The sequence below is a fragment of the Anopheles coustani genome, chromosome 2 (genome assembly GCF_943734705.1).
Source record: "Anopheles coustani chromosome 2, idAnoCousDA_361_x.2, whole genome shotgun sequence".
NCBI classification, from domain to species: domain Eukaryota; kingdom Metazoa; phylum Arthropoda; class Insecta; order Diptera; family Culicidae; genus Anopheles; species Anopheles coustani.
Genome location: NC_071289.1, coordinates 92,420,491 through 92,436,809, shown reverse-complemented (window position 1 = coordinate 92,436,809; position 16,319 = coordinate 92,420,491). Strand labels below are relative to the sequence as shown.

General features: G+C 49.6%; 2 protein-coding genes and 3 non-coding genes across 6 annotated transcripts; 2 read left to right on the top strand and 3 right to left on the bottom strand.

Moving 5' to 3' along the window:
* Positions 1-1,306: 1,306 nt before the first annotated feature.
* LOC131263689 (hairy/enhancer-of-split related with YRPW motif protein-like) lies at positions 1,307-6,087 on the top strand. The gene is made up of 3 exons (XM_058265932.1): positions 1,307-1,527; positions 2,329-2,543; positions 5,300-6,087. The coding sequence occupies exons 1-3, from the start codon at positions 1,307-1,309 to the stop codon at positions 6,085-6,087; spliced, it is 1,224 nt and encodes a 407-aa protein (XP_058121915.1).
* Positions 6,088-6,143: 56 nt separating this feature from the next.
* Trnae-uuc (transfer RNA glutamic acid (anticodon UUC)) lies at positions 6,144-6,215 on the bottom strand. Its single transcript has one exon. It is a non-coding gene; the product is annotated as a tRNA-Glu (tRNA).
* Positions 6,216-7,631: 1,416 nt separating this feature from the next.
* LOC131263687 (protein PAT1 homolog 1-like) lies at positions 7,632-12,182 on the top strand. Of its 2 annotated transcripts, none has more exons than XM_058265929.1 (2): positions 7,632-8,596; positions 8,674-12,182. In XM_058265929.1, the coding sequence occupies exons 1-2, from the start codon at positions 8,136-8,138 to the stop codon at positions 11,144-11,146; spliced, it is 2,934 nt and encodes a 977-aa protein (XP_058121912.1). In that variant the 5' UTR covers positions 7,632-8,135; the 3' UTR covers positions 11,147-12,182. The 2 variants fall into 2 exon arrangements, with proteins under 2 accessions (XP_058121912.1, XP_058121911.1); XM_058265928.1 differs by having other exon boundaries at positions 7,632-8,613; positions 8,679-12,182.
* Positions 12,183-12,336: 154 nt separating this feature from the next.
* Positions 12,337-12,430, bottom strand: Trnay-gua (transfer RNA tyrosine (anticodon GUA)). Its single transcript has 2 exons — positions 12,394-12,430; positions 12,337-12,372 (listed from the first exon to the last, which is right to left on the bottom strand). It is a non-coding gene; the product is annotated as a tRNA-Tyr (tRNA).
* Positions 12,431-12,779: 349 nt separating this feature from the next.
* On the bottom strand, positions 12,780-12,871 carry Trnay-gua (transfer RNA tyrosine (anticodon GUA)). The gene is given in 2 exon segments: positions 12,780-12,815; positions 12,835-12,871. It is a non-coding gene; the product is annotated as a tRNA-Tyr (tRNA).
* Positions 12,872-16,319: the final 3,448 nt, after the last annotated feature.

Here is a 16,319-nt window from a genome sequence, read left to right as displayed (position 1 = left end):
AAGCCAGCAGTTTGGCACGGCAGATCAGCTGACATCGTCACGCCCGATGCTGCCCTTATTCTGATCGATCCGTACATCGCCATCGTCAGCATGGCAGACCTAATTGCGCCCAGCTGAGCCAAGGTCAAGTGTTTCCGGCGGGCGGCAGCATCCGGCCATCAGCAACAAGTGCATGTGTGTGTAACCAGGGCAGACGCCAACATTGTGGGAGCACGCTCGTCGCGGACGCTTAGAGGAAACGCGTGCCACGCGGGCATTTGGGGCCGCATGCCGGTCCACGTGGCCAGTCGCCGGTCGCCGCCGGTGGATGGACCGAGACGCTCGGGGGTTGGGATGAGGTTTTTCCACCACACCTACCCCCCCCTGCACCTACCGCCGAGGGGATGCAACTCGGGAGCAGCGAATTGTGTGTTCGCGTTTCGTTCGCGTGTCATCTCCGCGTGTGCCCGTCCGTCGTGCGTCCTTTCATCGGCCATGCTTCGTTCGTGTGTGTGTGTGCGTGTGTAGAAGCAGGACGTATATATCCAGCCCTTCCTCTTTAGATGAACCAGAGGTGAATGATTCATCTTACAAAGCGGCGTGGTGGGGGAACCAAGAATGAACGTTTCGTAGAACAGAACGCTTCCCCCACCACCGGAAAGTCGTCCAGAAACGCAAAAGAGAATGAACGAAACGGGCATGAGGTGGAAACGATTGTGCCCTTCACCAGCGGGAAGGGAAGGAAGTCCCTTTCGCTCGCCCTTCTCGGCCAATCCGAGGCCGCCCTCGGTCCGACCCGGGGGCAGCAAAGTGCGAGGGTCGCGTGGCGTTCGTGCGTATCTTTTCCCGGCGTGCGGCGCATGAACCAACCAACCGAACGCCGGCGAACCAGGCGAGGGGGTCGTGTGCACGAGGGGTGCGGTGGGCTGTGTGTGCGGCATCATGCATTGCATGCGCTCGGCGTACGCTCATTAAATCAGTCGGACGCCGTTTGCGCACATGACAAGTCACGTGTGAGGAGTCGTCCTCGTCCTCGTCGTCGTCGTCACCGGAAGACGGACCACCGAAAAAGTGAGCCGCACGACTTGTCGCAAGCTCGCTGCGGCCAAGTGCCAAGTTCTACGCCAAGTGCATCCGCATCTGCATCAAGTGTGCCTGTGTCTGTCTTTACGGCCGAATCCGGAAGTGTCTTACAAGATTCAAATCGACCGTTGCCGTCGGGAAAGTGAAAACAACTTCAATAAGATTGCGTGTGTGGTGTGTGTGTGGAAAAGCAGTGATAAACAGTGAAACACAGGGTGAACGGGGAGGAAACTTACAAACGAAAATGGAACATCACCTACCTCATCACCATGCCGCCCATCATCACCACAGTACGCCGCTGCACTGGGGTTACTCCACGACCGCGGCAACAACGCCAAGTGCAACTTCCACGCCGACGCACGCCGGTCACAATACGTGGACGCCGCCGTCCTCCAAGGGCCACAAGCGGACGCTGTCCGAGAGTGACTGCGAGGATCTCTACTCAGAGGAATCGTCCAAGGAGCAGTGAGTATTTTGTTACCTCACGTCTGTGGAGAGATATGAGAAAAGAATGCTATCAGAGTGTTTACGGTGAAGTTCTCAAATAGAATCAACATTGGAGTGGTTCCTGGTGTCAGATAAAGTGTTCCTTGCGCTTTTAGTTTTAACGATCCTCCAAACAACGAGTTATACCAAGATGCATTTATATTAAAAATGCACATTTAGAGAAGTTTGTTTTTTAATTTAAATAAGTGGCTCCCCTGTACGACTGACTATCCACGTACAACAGGGAAACAAGTCTCGTAAGCCCTTAAAAGGCAGGCATGACCAAGAAGTCGTTACGCCAAGAAGAAGAAGAAGAAGAAGAAGTGGTGGTAACAAGTACAAGATTCAGGAAAAAATTGTTTTTTGTTTTATCAAATGCGATCTCAATAGTCTTGATATTGTCGTTTTATCGTCATAAATATACTATGATAGTAGAAAATTGTTTTGGATCTATTTGATAACAAGACTTACTTCTAATGTTATCATAATCTCCATAAATTCATGTTCTGTTCGGTAACAATAAACAGTTAAAGACTTCCGATCTCACGTAGTCCCACCAATCTTAGAACCCTCCGTTCCCACGCTTTTTCGAAACCCGGAAATAACAGCAAACCCTCGTCGTTCCCTTGCGGCAAACAAATTATTTAATACGGTGTGTGTGTGTTCCTTTTTTTTCTTTCTCACGTCTCGTCGATCAATTCGCACGATCTCGCAATATCATCATCATGGTCGTCGTCGTCGTCGTCGTCGAACCCTTCTCCCCGGTGGCCCGCCTTGCAGTACATCACCGGGCGAATCTGACAGCTGTCAACTGTTGAGTCGCAAAAGGCGCCGCGGCGTGATCGAGAAGAAACGCCGGGACCGGATCAACTCCTCGCTGACCGAGCTGAAGCGGCTGGTGCCGAGCGCGTACGAGAAGCAGGGCTCGGCCAAGCTGGAGAAGGCCGAAATCCTGCAACTGACGGTTGACCATCTGAAGGCGCTACACGCACGAGGTAAGACTGCTTTACGGGTGCTTCCTTTCACGTATACTCTTTTTGTTTCGGGATGCTGCGAAAGAAATTGGAGAACCGCTCCTCGGCTGTGTCGACGTTGACTTCCTGTCTCGGACACAAGACGTATTGACGTTTGGGTTAGACGGGCAGAAAGGTGATCCTTCCGATGCCTAACCGTTCCAGCGGAACCCGTTCGTCCAATGTCCCGAGCGAAGATCGGGACCCGCATTGGTATGAGATTTGTGTAAGACGATCGGCTCATTACAGCGAACGCAGGGACGTGCCCGTTTTGGTGTTTAATTAACCGTAGTCACTCGGTACGATCCCGGTCCCGAAAGCGGGCCTTTATTTCTTAGGCTCATATATTTTGCTTCCGACAGCAATATCCGGTCGTCCGGACCGACTTCGCCTTCGACGTGGTGTCCTTTTCCCTTGTGCTTAACGCCTGAGAACCGCTTTTACCTTACGCTTCCCTAACGTTCCCCGTACGTTCAACGTTGAAGAGGGTCCCGCTAGGGACCGAGTTTCTATTCCGAGGTCCTTTTGCCGTGAGGAGGCCCCGAGTCCCTTTTTGCAGTTGTGTTTCCCACGGCTGTTTCCTAGACCCTAGCGGTCTTTCTTTCCCAGTTATTATTTTCCTTCCATTTCCCCCCGAGCACCCTCCTTTGTGCTTTGAAGTGGAAAACAACATGCCTATAGTGGCGGTCCGTGTTTGGCTCTGGAACTTCCACAAACACCGCGTGTGTAGGGTCAAGTTTTCAGAAGTTAAACGATATTCGCAAACGATACTTTGTGCGTCAACTGAAGCGAAACGGAACGAAACATGCCGTTGATCTTGCCCATGGAAGGGAAGGGAAGGTGATTATGTTTTTTCTCATAAAAAAAAACCTGATGGCGGTTTTTTCCTAACAGATCTTGTGATCCACTTGCCTTGTGATGCGTTCTAACTTCTACAGCCTATTGCGTCTAGAATTGCATTCAAAGAACAATGGAAGAAACCTAATGAACAGTATCCGATTCCCAACTAATAAATAAACCTCTGGGAGGCCTGAGGTGTTTTTAAGGCCTATCGCCCGCTTCCTCACTTTTCTAACTCCAAATTGACACTCGTCTCCATTTCGGGCATATCGCGCGGCACGAGTAAGTCATCACTCTCATGTGGATGTGAGAAACAAAAAACTAAATAACACCAAATTCACCCCACAATAGTCACAACGAGGAAGCGCGGTCCCAATTACGCGATAAATATCAATTTATCGGCGTGCTCTGCACCAGCTCCTACTATTAAGGTAGGTTGGTGCAATATGCACCGCGGGGGCCATGTGTAATTTTATGGTTTAGTGTGACAGCTGATTCCAAACATACGCATCACAGGTCTAAGCAAACTTTGGTTTTAAATAACTTTACCTTTGGTTTGTTTTAAGCAATCTATGGCTCCTCAGAGTAAATGTTGACATTTATTTCGAACTTGAGACAAATGTTTGTTTATCTTCAACGAATCCATACTGCCCCGTATCACCCTACATGACTGTGGCCCCGGCGCAAGGGAATGCAACTCCGGTATGGTGCTGAAACAAAGCATAATTTGATTCCGGCAGCATCAACTCGCCCAATCCCATTTTCTCTAATCGCAAGGGGTCTGTAGTGTTTTTATTTTCGTCCATTTCTCCCCTTCCTCTTTCACCCATTCGGTACAATCATTAGTGTCCGAAGGAGCGCAAAGCTGCCCGGGAAATGGCGCGTAGAACTTTCCCACGCCATTAAGGATCCCTCCCTCCTCCCCCTCCTTCACTGTTTCCCCCTGCGTGTGGCCTGAACAAGTCAATGCGGTGCATACTTTCCCTCCGGGGAGGGGAGCCGATAGTGTTTCCTACCGAACCGTGAGCACAACGCACTGGCTGCATTCGAAATGGAAACGAAACCGAAAGGGTTCACACACACACACAGGCGGATGATTTAATCCCCTTTCGCAATGAGGTCCGCCGATAGTACCAGCAAAACTGGGAAGATTAATAAAAGTTTGAATAAAAAAAACTCACGCCAGCTCGTAGGGGAGAAACGGCGTATGTTGGCGGTAATGTTTTAGAATGATGATGATTCCATATGGAGGGTGAAAGAGGGTGGAGAGTACATGTAATTTCCCACACACACACACACGAAGGCACCTCCCTTGACACCCGCGGGAACCCGTCGATCCGGAACCATGCAGGGGGAAACGGATCCGGCGAACCGTGCGATACGAACACGTACACGAATTGGAATACCGCAGCAATTGCTGTGGTCCCTCGATGTTGAGCAACGCAAAGGATCTGCGTATGCGCGAGTTCTACGCCACTGGAGAAATAGGTCCGGTGCGCGAACCGTGAGAGAGTTCGTTCCTGGCCGGTTACACGCCGGCTTTAGCACAGGATACAACAAGGAAGGGGAGTTTGTTTGATGGGCGGGTGTTGGTGAGGGAGGGATAGAAGTGGCGTCAATGATTGTGTGTTGACTTATTGACGCCTTTCGTAGTGGAAGAGGGTTTATGTTTTTTTTCCAATAGTTTGTATAATGAGGGTCCTTAGCCGAGCAGCATTAAACGATAAGATTGGCGTTACATCATCGGTTTACCATAGCAACGTGTTTTCTATTGAAAAGCGTTACTACTGTTGAACGTTACGGTAACGCCAATACCATTGCATAATTCTGTAGGTGTTAATCCTTGCTCTTTCTGACATCGAACTCATGTTTCTCCATTTTTTCTCTTTGCCCTACAGGACTCGATGATGCCAGCTACGATCCGCAACGGTTCGCGATGGACTATCACATCATTGGCTTCCGGGAGTGTGTCGCCGAAGTGGCCCGTTACCTGGTCACGATCGAAGGGATGGACGTGCAGGATCCCCTTCGATTGCGGCTAATGTCTCACCTGCAGTGCTTCGCAACCCAGCGCGAACTGTCCTCGAAAGCGAATGCCGCCTCCGCTACCAGCCCGGCATGGTCCCACGGGAGTACCACGGCATATCCGGTGGCGGCCGCCGCCGTTGCCTACCCTTCAACACACCATGGCACGAGCGGATACTACCATCCTCACCAGAACTACGGACCACACCAGAGTGCGACCGCTCCGTACATTCCTCAGGTGGCCACCATACCACCGCCCCACGAACACCTCCACCACCAGCAACAGCAGCAGCAACAGCAGCAACAACAGCAACAGCTGACCGGTGGGCATCAATCGACCGCTTCTTCGGCAGCGACCGCGGCCATTTACGCGTCCAGTGCGCCGCTGCATGAGCTATACAGCAGCCAGCACGATTCGGCCGCTAATGGGCAACAACAGCAGCAGCAGCAGCAACAACAGCAACAAGCTGACCAACAGCAACAAGCCGGTGCCGGGTCGGCCAACAACGGCGCCCCTACCTACACGGAGCTGTCCAACCACAACCCCAACCGTGGGCTATCGGCGTACGGTAACCCGCAGTACCCCGTGAGCACATCAACTCACGGCTACAATACGGCCGCCAAGCCTTATCGTCCTTGGGGCGCCGAAATGGCCTGTTAGAACCAAAAACAAAAAAGTGATACGAATGAGTCGCAGCCGTAAACAAAAAAGTATCTTTCCCATACCGGGAATCGAACCCGGGCCTTCTGGGTGAAAGCCAGATATCCTAGCCACTAGACCATATGGGATGGTTAGGAACACCAAGCTCCAAACACAAACAGCTTCGGCCAAAGCATATCTCTCCCAGCGATTGTAATGAAAGAATTCCGATATTGCCAAAGAATTACTGCCATTTTTGAAAGGATGAGATTTCAGCAAGCATTCGACAGCAACTTTACCAAATCCTTTTATCATAAGAAGCAAACCATAACGTATCACGATGTAGAATATGACGATCAATTTTCTAAAATTTACACAGTCTTCAAAAAGGCATATCAAACCAATCAGGAGGCGAATCAGAAAACCAGTATTCCTCAGCTTTAACAAAAGATAGAGAGACAGTGGATGGAGATGTTGAAACTTGAATAGAGAAAGTGTCTTTATGATGCGTGTTTATTCCAAGATAAGTGTGTGGCGTTGCGTACAGCGTTGGAACTATCATAAGAAAGATTATTATTTATTGACCGCATCACATGGGTGAATTCCACCACAAGGGCATCCCACACTGATAACCCATAGGGGCGCAGCGTAGATGCAGATTTCGTGGCCGAGTACGCCGTGGCGTTTCGACTTTCTTTAGTAAACTAAGTGAAACCAAATCGAGTCAATTAGTGAGTAAGGATACTTTTACAGAGCTAGAACTAAACAAGTTTGTCGTTGGGAAACGTATATTTAAACCAAATAGAATGCCAGATGTGATTTGTGAGACCATTTATTAGAAACAGTCGCAACTGAAAGTACCGGAGTTTTTGAAAACACCAAGAGAGCAGATAAAAATATCGCCATCGCTTTAAGTATACAGAAAAATGGGAATATTTCGTATTTTTATACACATTTCAAACGAAACCATGATTCCGCATCGGAAAATAAAATGAAACCGTGTTTGAGTACAAGATTGGATGATACTGTTTTTTATTGCTTGCAAAGATCCGCAAACTCTTTCAAAATGCATTATCGGACAACGGAATTTGATAAGCGCGCGCTGCAATACGTGCATCGATGCAGAAAGGATCCTTCCTTCGTCAGCTGCATCTTCTAAGTGCGAGATCAGGATGCTGTAGTTCGTTTATAATCTTGTGGTAAACTCCGAAGATCCATCGCAAGTGCAGCAAAAGCATCCCAAATAAAGAGATTTTATATTGAAAATCGTACTGAACGAACGATGATGAGTAATGTCCCTCGGGTACTCTTTTTACCATCATTAATACACACTTGTTCAGCAAAAATTAAAAACAGTATTTTACCCGTTTTCAGGCAGATGCGAGCAAAACTCTTTGCAAGTAATGTTGCCCGCTGCAGCACTCGATCCGGAGGTATAATCGCGCTGTCATAGATATCGAGTGCCGCTCGATAGACGTCAAACCGCGCAGTGCTGTCAGAAAAACGTCCGTCGCATTGTCTGCTGTCGTGTGATTTGGTCCTTTTTTTGTACTCCACGGAGATTGCCGTCCTCACCGTTTGTGGCAATTTCACAACCCAGCAAACAATAGCCGCATCGGAATTGTGACGGAAAACGGCGGAAATCTCCAAGCAGCGCGCCATCGAACCAGTTGCCGCAGCTGAGTGTGTGTATCGTTCGCCACCGGGCGCGGTGGTAAACGGCGGAAGGCCGTGCGGTGTGGTGGCAGCAGCAGCAGCAGCCTCGTTGTTTATCGCTCGCCTCGGGTACCTGCAGCCAAAGTGGATCAATCCGTCGGTGATACGGTCGCTGAAGTGCCCCCGGGTGGACACGGTGCTGTTGTTGCCAGGTGTTATTGCGCGCGGGTCGTCGTACTGAGTGAGGAGGTAGGAGGTGTTCGAGGATCGATTCCTGCCTTCCGTCGACGTCGCCGACGTCGTCCACTTGGGAGCGACAGGTGACCGAAGGTTGTGTCGTTGTAAGGTCCCGCCCCAGTGCAGCCGATTGACGAATCACTGGCTGGCAAGTTGGCGAGGCGAAGGTAGCGAAGATGTCGGACTCATTCTTTGGCTTTGACGCGGCTCTACCCGGGGAAGATGACGACGGTGGAGGTGGTAGGGCCGGTCGCAATCGTGGAGTGCTCGGTGGAGGTGCCGGCAGTGGAGGCCGTGGTTCCGACTCGGAGGAGGAGTATGATGCACTCAACGACGAAACGTTCGGGCAGGCACGGGAGGACGATTGGGAGAATTTGCACGAGGATCTCGTGCGAATGGACCAGCGCGAAGGAGGGGACGGTGATTCCGGGGCAGATTCCGACCTGGACATCAACTTTTCGTCGGTCGGGATCGACAACTTCGAGCTGGACAATGATACGGAACCGGAGGCCCGGCTGCAGCTCGACCCGAGCGTGTGGACGATGCCCAGCAAACCGGAAACACCACGCCACACTGTACCCCCGGTCTCTGTTCCATTGCAATCATCGGTCATCGGATCATCAACCCCTGTGCCGGCAGGATCAGCAGCTGGTGGTAAGTAAAAGATGGCCGTCGGCTTTCAGAGAAACATTCAATCACAAGGATTATTCCTTTTCCAGACCGCTTCGGAGCACCCTTGGGACGGTATCCTTTGCCAAATCCGAGCCAGATTCGTATCTGCTCGTTGGAGGAAATCGAGCAAAACATGATCAAACAGCAGCAAGAGCAGATGCGACGAGGAATGACACCACTGCCTCGTCCACCGCCCGGCTTCGCGCCTCCAAGCTCCAGCCAGTCGCAACCGATGCCCCCGGGACCCAATCCGATGCTTCATCGTCCCGTTCCTGTCCCGTTGGCCTTTGCCTCACCCGCCCTACTCGGTGGAGCAGGAGGGGTTCAATCGCCCCTCGGGTTTCCCCCGACGAACATGCCACCACCACCCCCGGTAGCTGGACAGCAGCAACAGCAGCAGGGAGGAGTTGGCGGCGGTGGGCCGTTTCCCTTTCCGATAACCTTCCAGCCACCTCCGCCGAACAATAGTAACAACAGCACTAATAACAATAACAACAACAACAACAATGCCAGCTTCAGCCAGCGTCTGGTGGAGGAGATCCAGCAGAATCATCCCATGTTGCCGCACTATCGTCAGCCGCCGCCCACCGGAGGTCTGGGGCAACCTCCGCTGCCGCTGGGTGTGCCACCGGGTGCCCCGGGCCCCGGTCCGGTGCTTCCCCCGATGCCACCGCCCCACGGAAACTTTAAGCACCATCCGTTTATGACGCCGCCGCCGCCGCACCACCATCCTCATCCTCCGTTTCCGGCGCCCAACTGGAATGGTCCACCGCATCACCACAACAATATGGCGCACCATCATCACCATGGCCACCATAATCACCCGGGGCATCATCATTTCCCCCAGCAGCAGATGCAGCACCATCATCCCGGTGGTGGCCACCATCCTCACCATATGCAGCAACAGCACCACCAACATCACGGCGGCAACATGCAGCAGCAGCAACAGCAACAGCAACAGCAGCAGCAGCAGGGCCGCGGCGATCGACTGCAAAATGGAAAGCTGAACCGTCACTTCGAGTACGACGAGTACGCGAACATGATGAGCGACCGCGCGAAACACTGGCTGCTCGGCATCCAGCTGTCGCAGCTGAACAAGGAGACGGCGTACTACAACGACTACTACTTCTGCGTGTTCCGCGACCGCAAGGAGCGCGAGCGTGGTGCGGAGCGAGAAAGCAAAGCGCATAAGGACAACACGTTCTACCATCCGTTCTCGCAGCAGATGCTGCACCGGAACGGGCTGATCCGCGAGCGGCGCAATTCGGACAACTCGTCCTCGGCGAAGGACAACATCAAAGAGATTCAGCCGCGTCGCTACAAGCCGGTACAGTTCGAGAACTCGCTCGGCAAGCTGCAGTGCGGCAGTGTGATTGCGCCGAGAAAAATCATCGATCAGGATGTCGTGGTCGATCGTTCGGTGGCGGAGGGCGGAGCGGCAGGCGGTGCGAGTGCCGGTGGAAGTGGCTCCGGAAGCGGCAACAACAGCTCCTCCGACACGGCCGCCAATCAGCGCCGCTCGCGCCAGGTGCTGCTGCATGTGGAGAACCTCTACCGCTTGGTGCTGCGCCTCGAGGACATGTCGAACCCGCTGGCCATCGAAGCGAAGCAGCAGATGAAGGAAAAGCGCGCCAAAGAGCGACTGCTCGCTCAGCAGGAAAATCGGGCCACCGACGAGCAGAACAATGTTGCCGGTGGCGGTGGCGGCGGCGGTCCGTCGAAGCAGCAGCATGCCGCGGCTGGTAACGTGTCGGAGGTCGAGCAGGACACGATCGAGAATCTGCTCGAGCGAATACTGCCCGGCTTGAATGCGGAGGGCATACTGCGTCTCCTTTCGGTTCGCAAGGGCAAGCTGCTGCTGAAGCGCATCCAGAAGGCACTCAGCGGCCATCCGGCCCGGTGGACGGTCTGGTGTACGATCCTCGCGACGCTCGTCGCACTGCCGAAGCGCGATCGGGAGGACGCCGAGGATCAGCTGAGTCCGCTCTTTGCCCAGCTCGAGCTGCACGTGAAGTACGCGAGTGCGGCGGAACTGCTGCCACTGTTCGAGACGCTGCTCAACACGGACCTGCTGCTCGGGCTCGTGCTGAAGTGCAAGTTTCTGCTGCTCACCGTGCTGACGCTGATCGCACAGATGGAACAACTGATGACGACCGGTGGCCTTGGTGGTGGTGGCGGCGCAGGTGTGGAGTCGATTAACGGCAACGGAGTCGAGGGAAACGACAACAGTCCGCAGGAAGTGATCCTGGCCCGCTGGATGACACTTCTGCGAGAGGTGGTGCGCGTCCTAGACACGGCGGCACCTGCCACCGGGGCAAAGGCGCAGAAGGTGCTGCTCAAGCTGGACTCATCGTGCGGCATCGTGAAGCAACTGCGCGCGCATCTAAGACGCCACCAGGAGCTCGATCTGGAGCGTAAGCTTGGTGCACTCGTTGCGATCATCGAAAGCTCACCGGCTCCGTCGGCCAAGTCGACACCGGCGACCGAACTGCCAGAGTCCGGTGGCAACAAGTAATGGAGCGTGCAAGCAAAAGAGATCAACGATCGACGGAAGAAAACTCACGACGACAGGTCGCGCAACCATTGGACAGGAAGCTTTCGATTCGCCATCGAGGTGACCTCTGCTTGTTAGGTTTCTCTTAGTAGCTCATCATTTTTATTTACATTTAATGTGCATATTTTTTTTTTCCTTTACGCTTCGGTTACTTATCTTTGTTTCTTTTTTTCCGTTTTCTCTTTGCAATCATGTATCGAAAGCATCAAGCCTGGAACCGATATTTAACGAGGGGTATGCGTGGGTGTACCAGGCAAAAAAAAACATTAAAAAAACAGCAATTGTAATCAGTACTCAAAAACAGAAAATAATGTCGTGATGAAAGGTGTAAAGATTATCCAATTTTTAATAATAGTATGTATGCAGAACTTTGGATAATGGAAGTTTCTTCTCGTCGCGAAGAAATGGCGTAAGGGAGTTCGCCCCCCGGAAGGAGGAAGAAAAATTGTTAATAGCACCTAAACTCTCTCAACCAGCGGACGGCAGTGTTATGACGCTTAGCACGATAGTTTATCCTTGACGATGTTTGATTTTTAAATGTATCCCCCGTTGCATCTAGAGTAGTTTTTAAAAAGTGATGAAAAAAAATCACTGCGCAGTGGTGTTTCTACTGGACTTTATTTGTACTTTTTAACTTTGTCTTTGTTTTATATTTTTTCTATTGTACTACCATTATGACCCTTATTTGAAGTTTGGCCAGTCGGTCGAAATTCGATTGCTAGGCAGATGTTTGGCTAGGAAGAACGTAACGCAAGGTCCGCAGAATGTTGCGCAAAATGACAGCGCAAAGGTCAAAACATAACGAAGAACAATATAAAAGTGGACCGGTAATTGATTATAACTAATAATGAACATAAATTAGGAGGTTGTTGAGCAAAAGGAGCTGGGAAGTTGATATCGTTTTCGAAAAGTTCGGCAATCCCCTGCATGCGGTTGCAACAACACACAGCGTAAAATTATATCCATAAGCTAATAAAACAAATGTAAGCACATGTCAGCAAAATGTACAGTCGTTTTAAATTAGCATAGTAGCATTCACGTGCACAAAAATTGCAATACCGATCGATCGAACGTAGTGTCATAATAAACATTTGCGAAAGTTAAAAGTAAAAAGTTGAAAACTGAACGTCAACAAAAAAAAGTATCAACCATCCTTCGAACCGGATTTGAACCAGTGACCTATGGATTACTATTGCTAAGAGATGCCTCTACAGTCCACCGCTCTACCAACTGAGCTATCGAAGGTGATGAACAGAGGTCGCTCAAATGCGCACATCAAACACGCATAAAGAACTTGTTTTGGCTTTTATACTGTGTTTTCTTGTTTCAAAAGGCATGCGCTGTTCAAACTATGTATTTGCCGGTTACTATGTTACTACGATCATCTGTCAAAAACCACGTGCATATTTTTCTTATAAATGAAAAATAATCATTCGAGAGAAAACCATAGTGAATTTGAAGCTGCATGTGCAGCAACAAAACCAATCCTATTAAAATAAATTATTATAAACATATAAAATAAATAATATAACTAAACTAAAAGGTTTTTGTCAAATCATTAAAAAAATGAAATCGAAAAAAGTTTTTAAATCTCTCCTTCGAACCGGATTTGAACCAGTGACCTATGGATTTCTATCAACTCATTGCTTCTACAGTCCACCGCTCTACCAACTGAGCTATCGAAGGTCGTGAATGCCTCGGCTCCATATTATCAATTTAAAAAGAGACCGACAACCTAACGCGCTGAAAATTGTATGCTGAATACGGAATTACAAGTATTTGATCGTCACTTTTTAACCCACTTTTGGCCTTCGCCAATTTTATTTACGTTTTTCTATCAAGTAAAAATACATCAAATTTAATGATAACTTTCCTGTTGCAGCAAATAATTTCCCTGAGCGAAGCGAACTTAAAACTGAATGGCACGCGCATGAGAATATTTCCGGCCATGAATATTGTTGTTGTCGGGAAGAAAATTTGCAAGCGCCAACGCAGAGCCGATTAAAAATCCACTTGATATTATTCAAACCCAGGCAGACCACTTGACTGCCGTCGCTGAGACGCGTACAATAACCGACTTTGCCCCGAAGCCTTTCGATCGTAGAGACCGCAAGAGCCGTGTGGTTGCCACTGTTTAAGAGTCAACAATTTCTCGTCGAGCTTTTCTCGACGCTCCCAGGGGCTTACGGGGGTTGCCTGTGGAAAGCCGTTCGCTGGTGACCGAAGAGTTCAGCAAACGGAAAATCGTTCATCAAGTGTCCTGCTTGAGTTGCGAATTCTATTTATTTTGCATTGTCTCGTGCCAACGACAGCAGCAGCATCGGGCGGCTCCGGCAGCAGGCAAGCTGAGAATGGAAGCACATCGCCAGGACGTCGTCGCCAAGGCGATTTGCTCGCTGTGCATCCTTAGGCATACATACAATTTTCCCGCTTGCATTATCACCCAGCCTGCTCTATCGTGCCTCTCGTCCATCGCAGCAACCCATTCTTGGGCCCAATATCCCACGAGCATTTGAGGGGTACATGCGAACCCCGATGTAAATAAATGGCTTGGACAACCGAAGAATGTCGAATCAAATTCGACATCACGAGACGATGCCAACCCCACGGTCGGGGTAGGTTGTGCCAGCTTCATATAAAAAGGCACCAAATGTAAATACGAAAATGCTCCTTCAAGACGCAAGAAAGCTCCTTAAAGCAGGCCTTCTTTGCTTCAGTTCTTTTTGGTTAGCAGGCACACCGAAGTTTACTCTGCTTCCCGTTTATTAACATCAGCGGGAAAAATTCGAGAGAATTTCGTTGCCACTTCGTTACCTCTGACTTCCGGGTAGCGCTGTCAAGTGCACAATTTAACGTAAGATTATAATAAGTAATATTTTCCTAGTGATTCCTAGACGCCAGAAGGGGTCCAACCGTTCGTGAGATTTGCATCACGTGGCATATGGATCAGCTTTTGCGGGTGCGTTACTTTTGGCCAAATGTTCAAATTGAATCCAATTACCCAAGCGCCCAACATTCAGAATAGCAATGAAAATCTGAAAATATGAAAGACGCGTGTTTTACATCCCCAAATTTTCTACAACTTTATTTCCTATCCCGACTACGTGCTACATAGTAACGGACAACGCTTCACAAAATTTATGTTCTGTCACAGAGAAGAGACGGTTTTATGTCGAACACTTTAACAAAAACAATTCAGAACAGTAGAAGAAAAATGGGTTCTCGTAACAAAGGTTGCTACGATGGGCCCGTCAATGAACATAAACATTTGGCGTACGAGAACATTGGCAACCCAGTCCCAATTGGTTGTTGTGGCCGTCCTCAGTTGGGGTAGAGTTGATTTACATAAATTATCCTACCGCAATCGAGGATCAAAGGCTCGTTTAAACGGCGACTTTCACAGAAACAGAAACTAATCACCTTCCCATATTGACCGATTTTCCTCCCCGTTTCCACTCGGTTCGTGCGAGGGATTTTTTATTTGGTGAAAACGTGGGTTTTCCATCCGATTTCTTGCTCGTCTGTTCGACTTCGGTCCGGTCCTTCGCGGAGGGTTCAATCGTCCCTTCACTTGCGGTTAGTAACTCTCGCATACCATTCGAGGTTTTCCCTGTTGGCTTGCATTGATTACCATTTTATGACTTTCCCGTTGTTGATATCGGTGGATCCCTCCGGTGACGGGGCGCGCATTTGTTTCGATAATAGTTTTGCGACAAATTTCAAACACAAACACACACACATAGGGTGGTTTCATGACCGCGGAAACTCGCCAGAAAGGTCACCGGAAGCAACATTCCGCAGTACCGTCGGTATTGCTCGTTATTGGGTTAACTTTTTTTGCCATGTGTATATATTTACCTTTCCCATTCGTCCTCGTCCTGCGCGAAAACCCCGAACCAGAATAAAAAGAAAAAAACTCACGCGTAGTTGTACCGGGAAAAGGGAAAACGACCCTCCCGGCACGCCAGGACAAGCTACTAAAAACGAATTACTATCAGAAAAAGAACTACGGTGGACCTTTGCGTGTAACCCATTAACATCGACCAAACAAACCGTGCGCTTCAGGGTCGTTTTCCCTGCGTTTTCCCACTTTGCCGTGATGTTTTTAACGGTTACATTGGCCGCGACACCCGCATAGAATAATTAAGATTTTCTTTTCTCCGCAGCGACGATTGAGAGTTCTACCGAATGTAATTTGTTTGCCAATGTTTCCTCATTTCCGCAATCGTTGAAAGACGATTTGATGATTAAAAACAACTAAAATTTTCAAAAAACTATCAAATAAACAAAGTTTAAATTACATGTAAAGTATCTCTTCCGTAAAATAAAAGTACTTAAAACAAACTAGCTCATTTACGAAAGCGCTTGAAAATTCAATCTAACTAAGTAACGCTCGAAAAGCGAAGAGATCGATACTTTTCCTATACCATGGCGATGTCATCAAAATGTTCACCTCTAGAACCTGCAGCAAAATGTGTCGGGTTAGCCGTTTTCTTTATGGGACACACCCCGAAATGGCAACATGGAGGGACTCGAGGGCACGCAAAAAAAAAAGCAACAAAACACAACCTCCTATTAGCGACACATTTTGTTGTATCCTTTCGGTGTGCTTTGCGTTAGGTTAGGGAATGGTGGAGCAAATATGTTGTCCGAGTGTCCCAGGACTTGAAATATCCATTTCTATTTGCCCGGATGGGCGCGTTTTCAGATTATTCGGTGAATGATGGCGTCAGTTTCGTGCCGTGGTGGGAAACACTCCGCTTCGGTCACCGACACCTCGCCAAAGCGATGGTTCTGTGGAACTATTTTAGCGGGGTCGAGCCTATTTCTGACTGATAACTTCCATTAGTGTCGACACGCAACCGAGCGCCATTCGGCAACGAGGTAACTTTGGAATACATAATTACCACCTGCGCGTGTCTAGCCACTATTGATTGTGTCCGTTTTTCGCAAAAAACACAGGGTTTGGCTTCAGGTTTGAAATGGTTCAGTACACACGCCAGCAGTTAAGCACCTATAAATCCCTCTAGTTCGGAGGCGCGATCATAGACGGGTCAAAGTAAACGACATCGACAAGCTTACCCAGCCATCCATGGTGTCCGCTCGGAAGCTTCTTTTTATTTCCACCATATCA

Bases quoted from the DNA above. Each gene is read 5' to 3' on its own strand.
- LOC131263687 (XM_058265928.1), top strand. From the start codon at position 8,136: ATGTCGGACTCATTCTTTGGCTTTGACGCGGCTCTACCCGGGGAAGAT. The intron at 8,614-8,678 runs GTAAGTAAAAGA...TTCCTTTTCCAG, and splicing joins GGCAGGATCAGCAGCTGGTG to ACCGCTTCGGAGCACCCTTG.
- LOC131263689 (XM_058265932.1), top strand. From the start codon at position 1,307: ATGGAACATCACCTACCTCATCACCATGCCGCCCATCATCACCACAGT. The intron at 1,528-2,328 runs GTGAGTATTTTG...CCCGCCTTGCAG, and splicing joins GAGGAATCGTCCAAGGAGCA to TACATCACCGGGCGAATCTG. The intron at 2,544-5,299 runs GTAAGACTGCTT...TTTGCCCTACAG, and splicing joins GAAGGCGCTACACGCACGAG to GACTCGATGATGCCAGCTAC.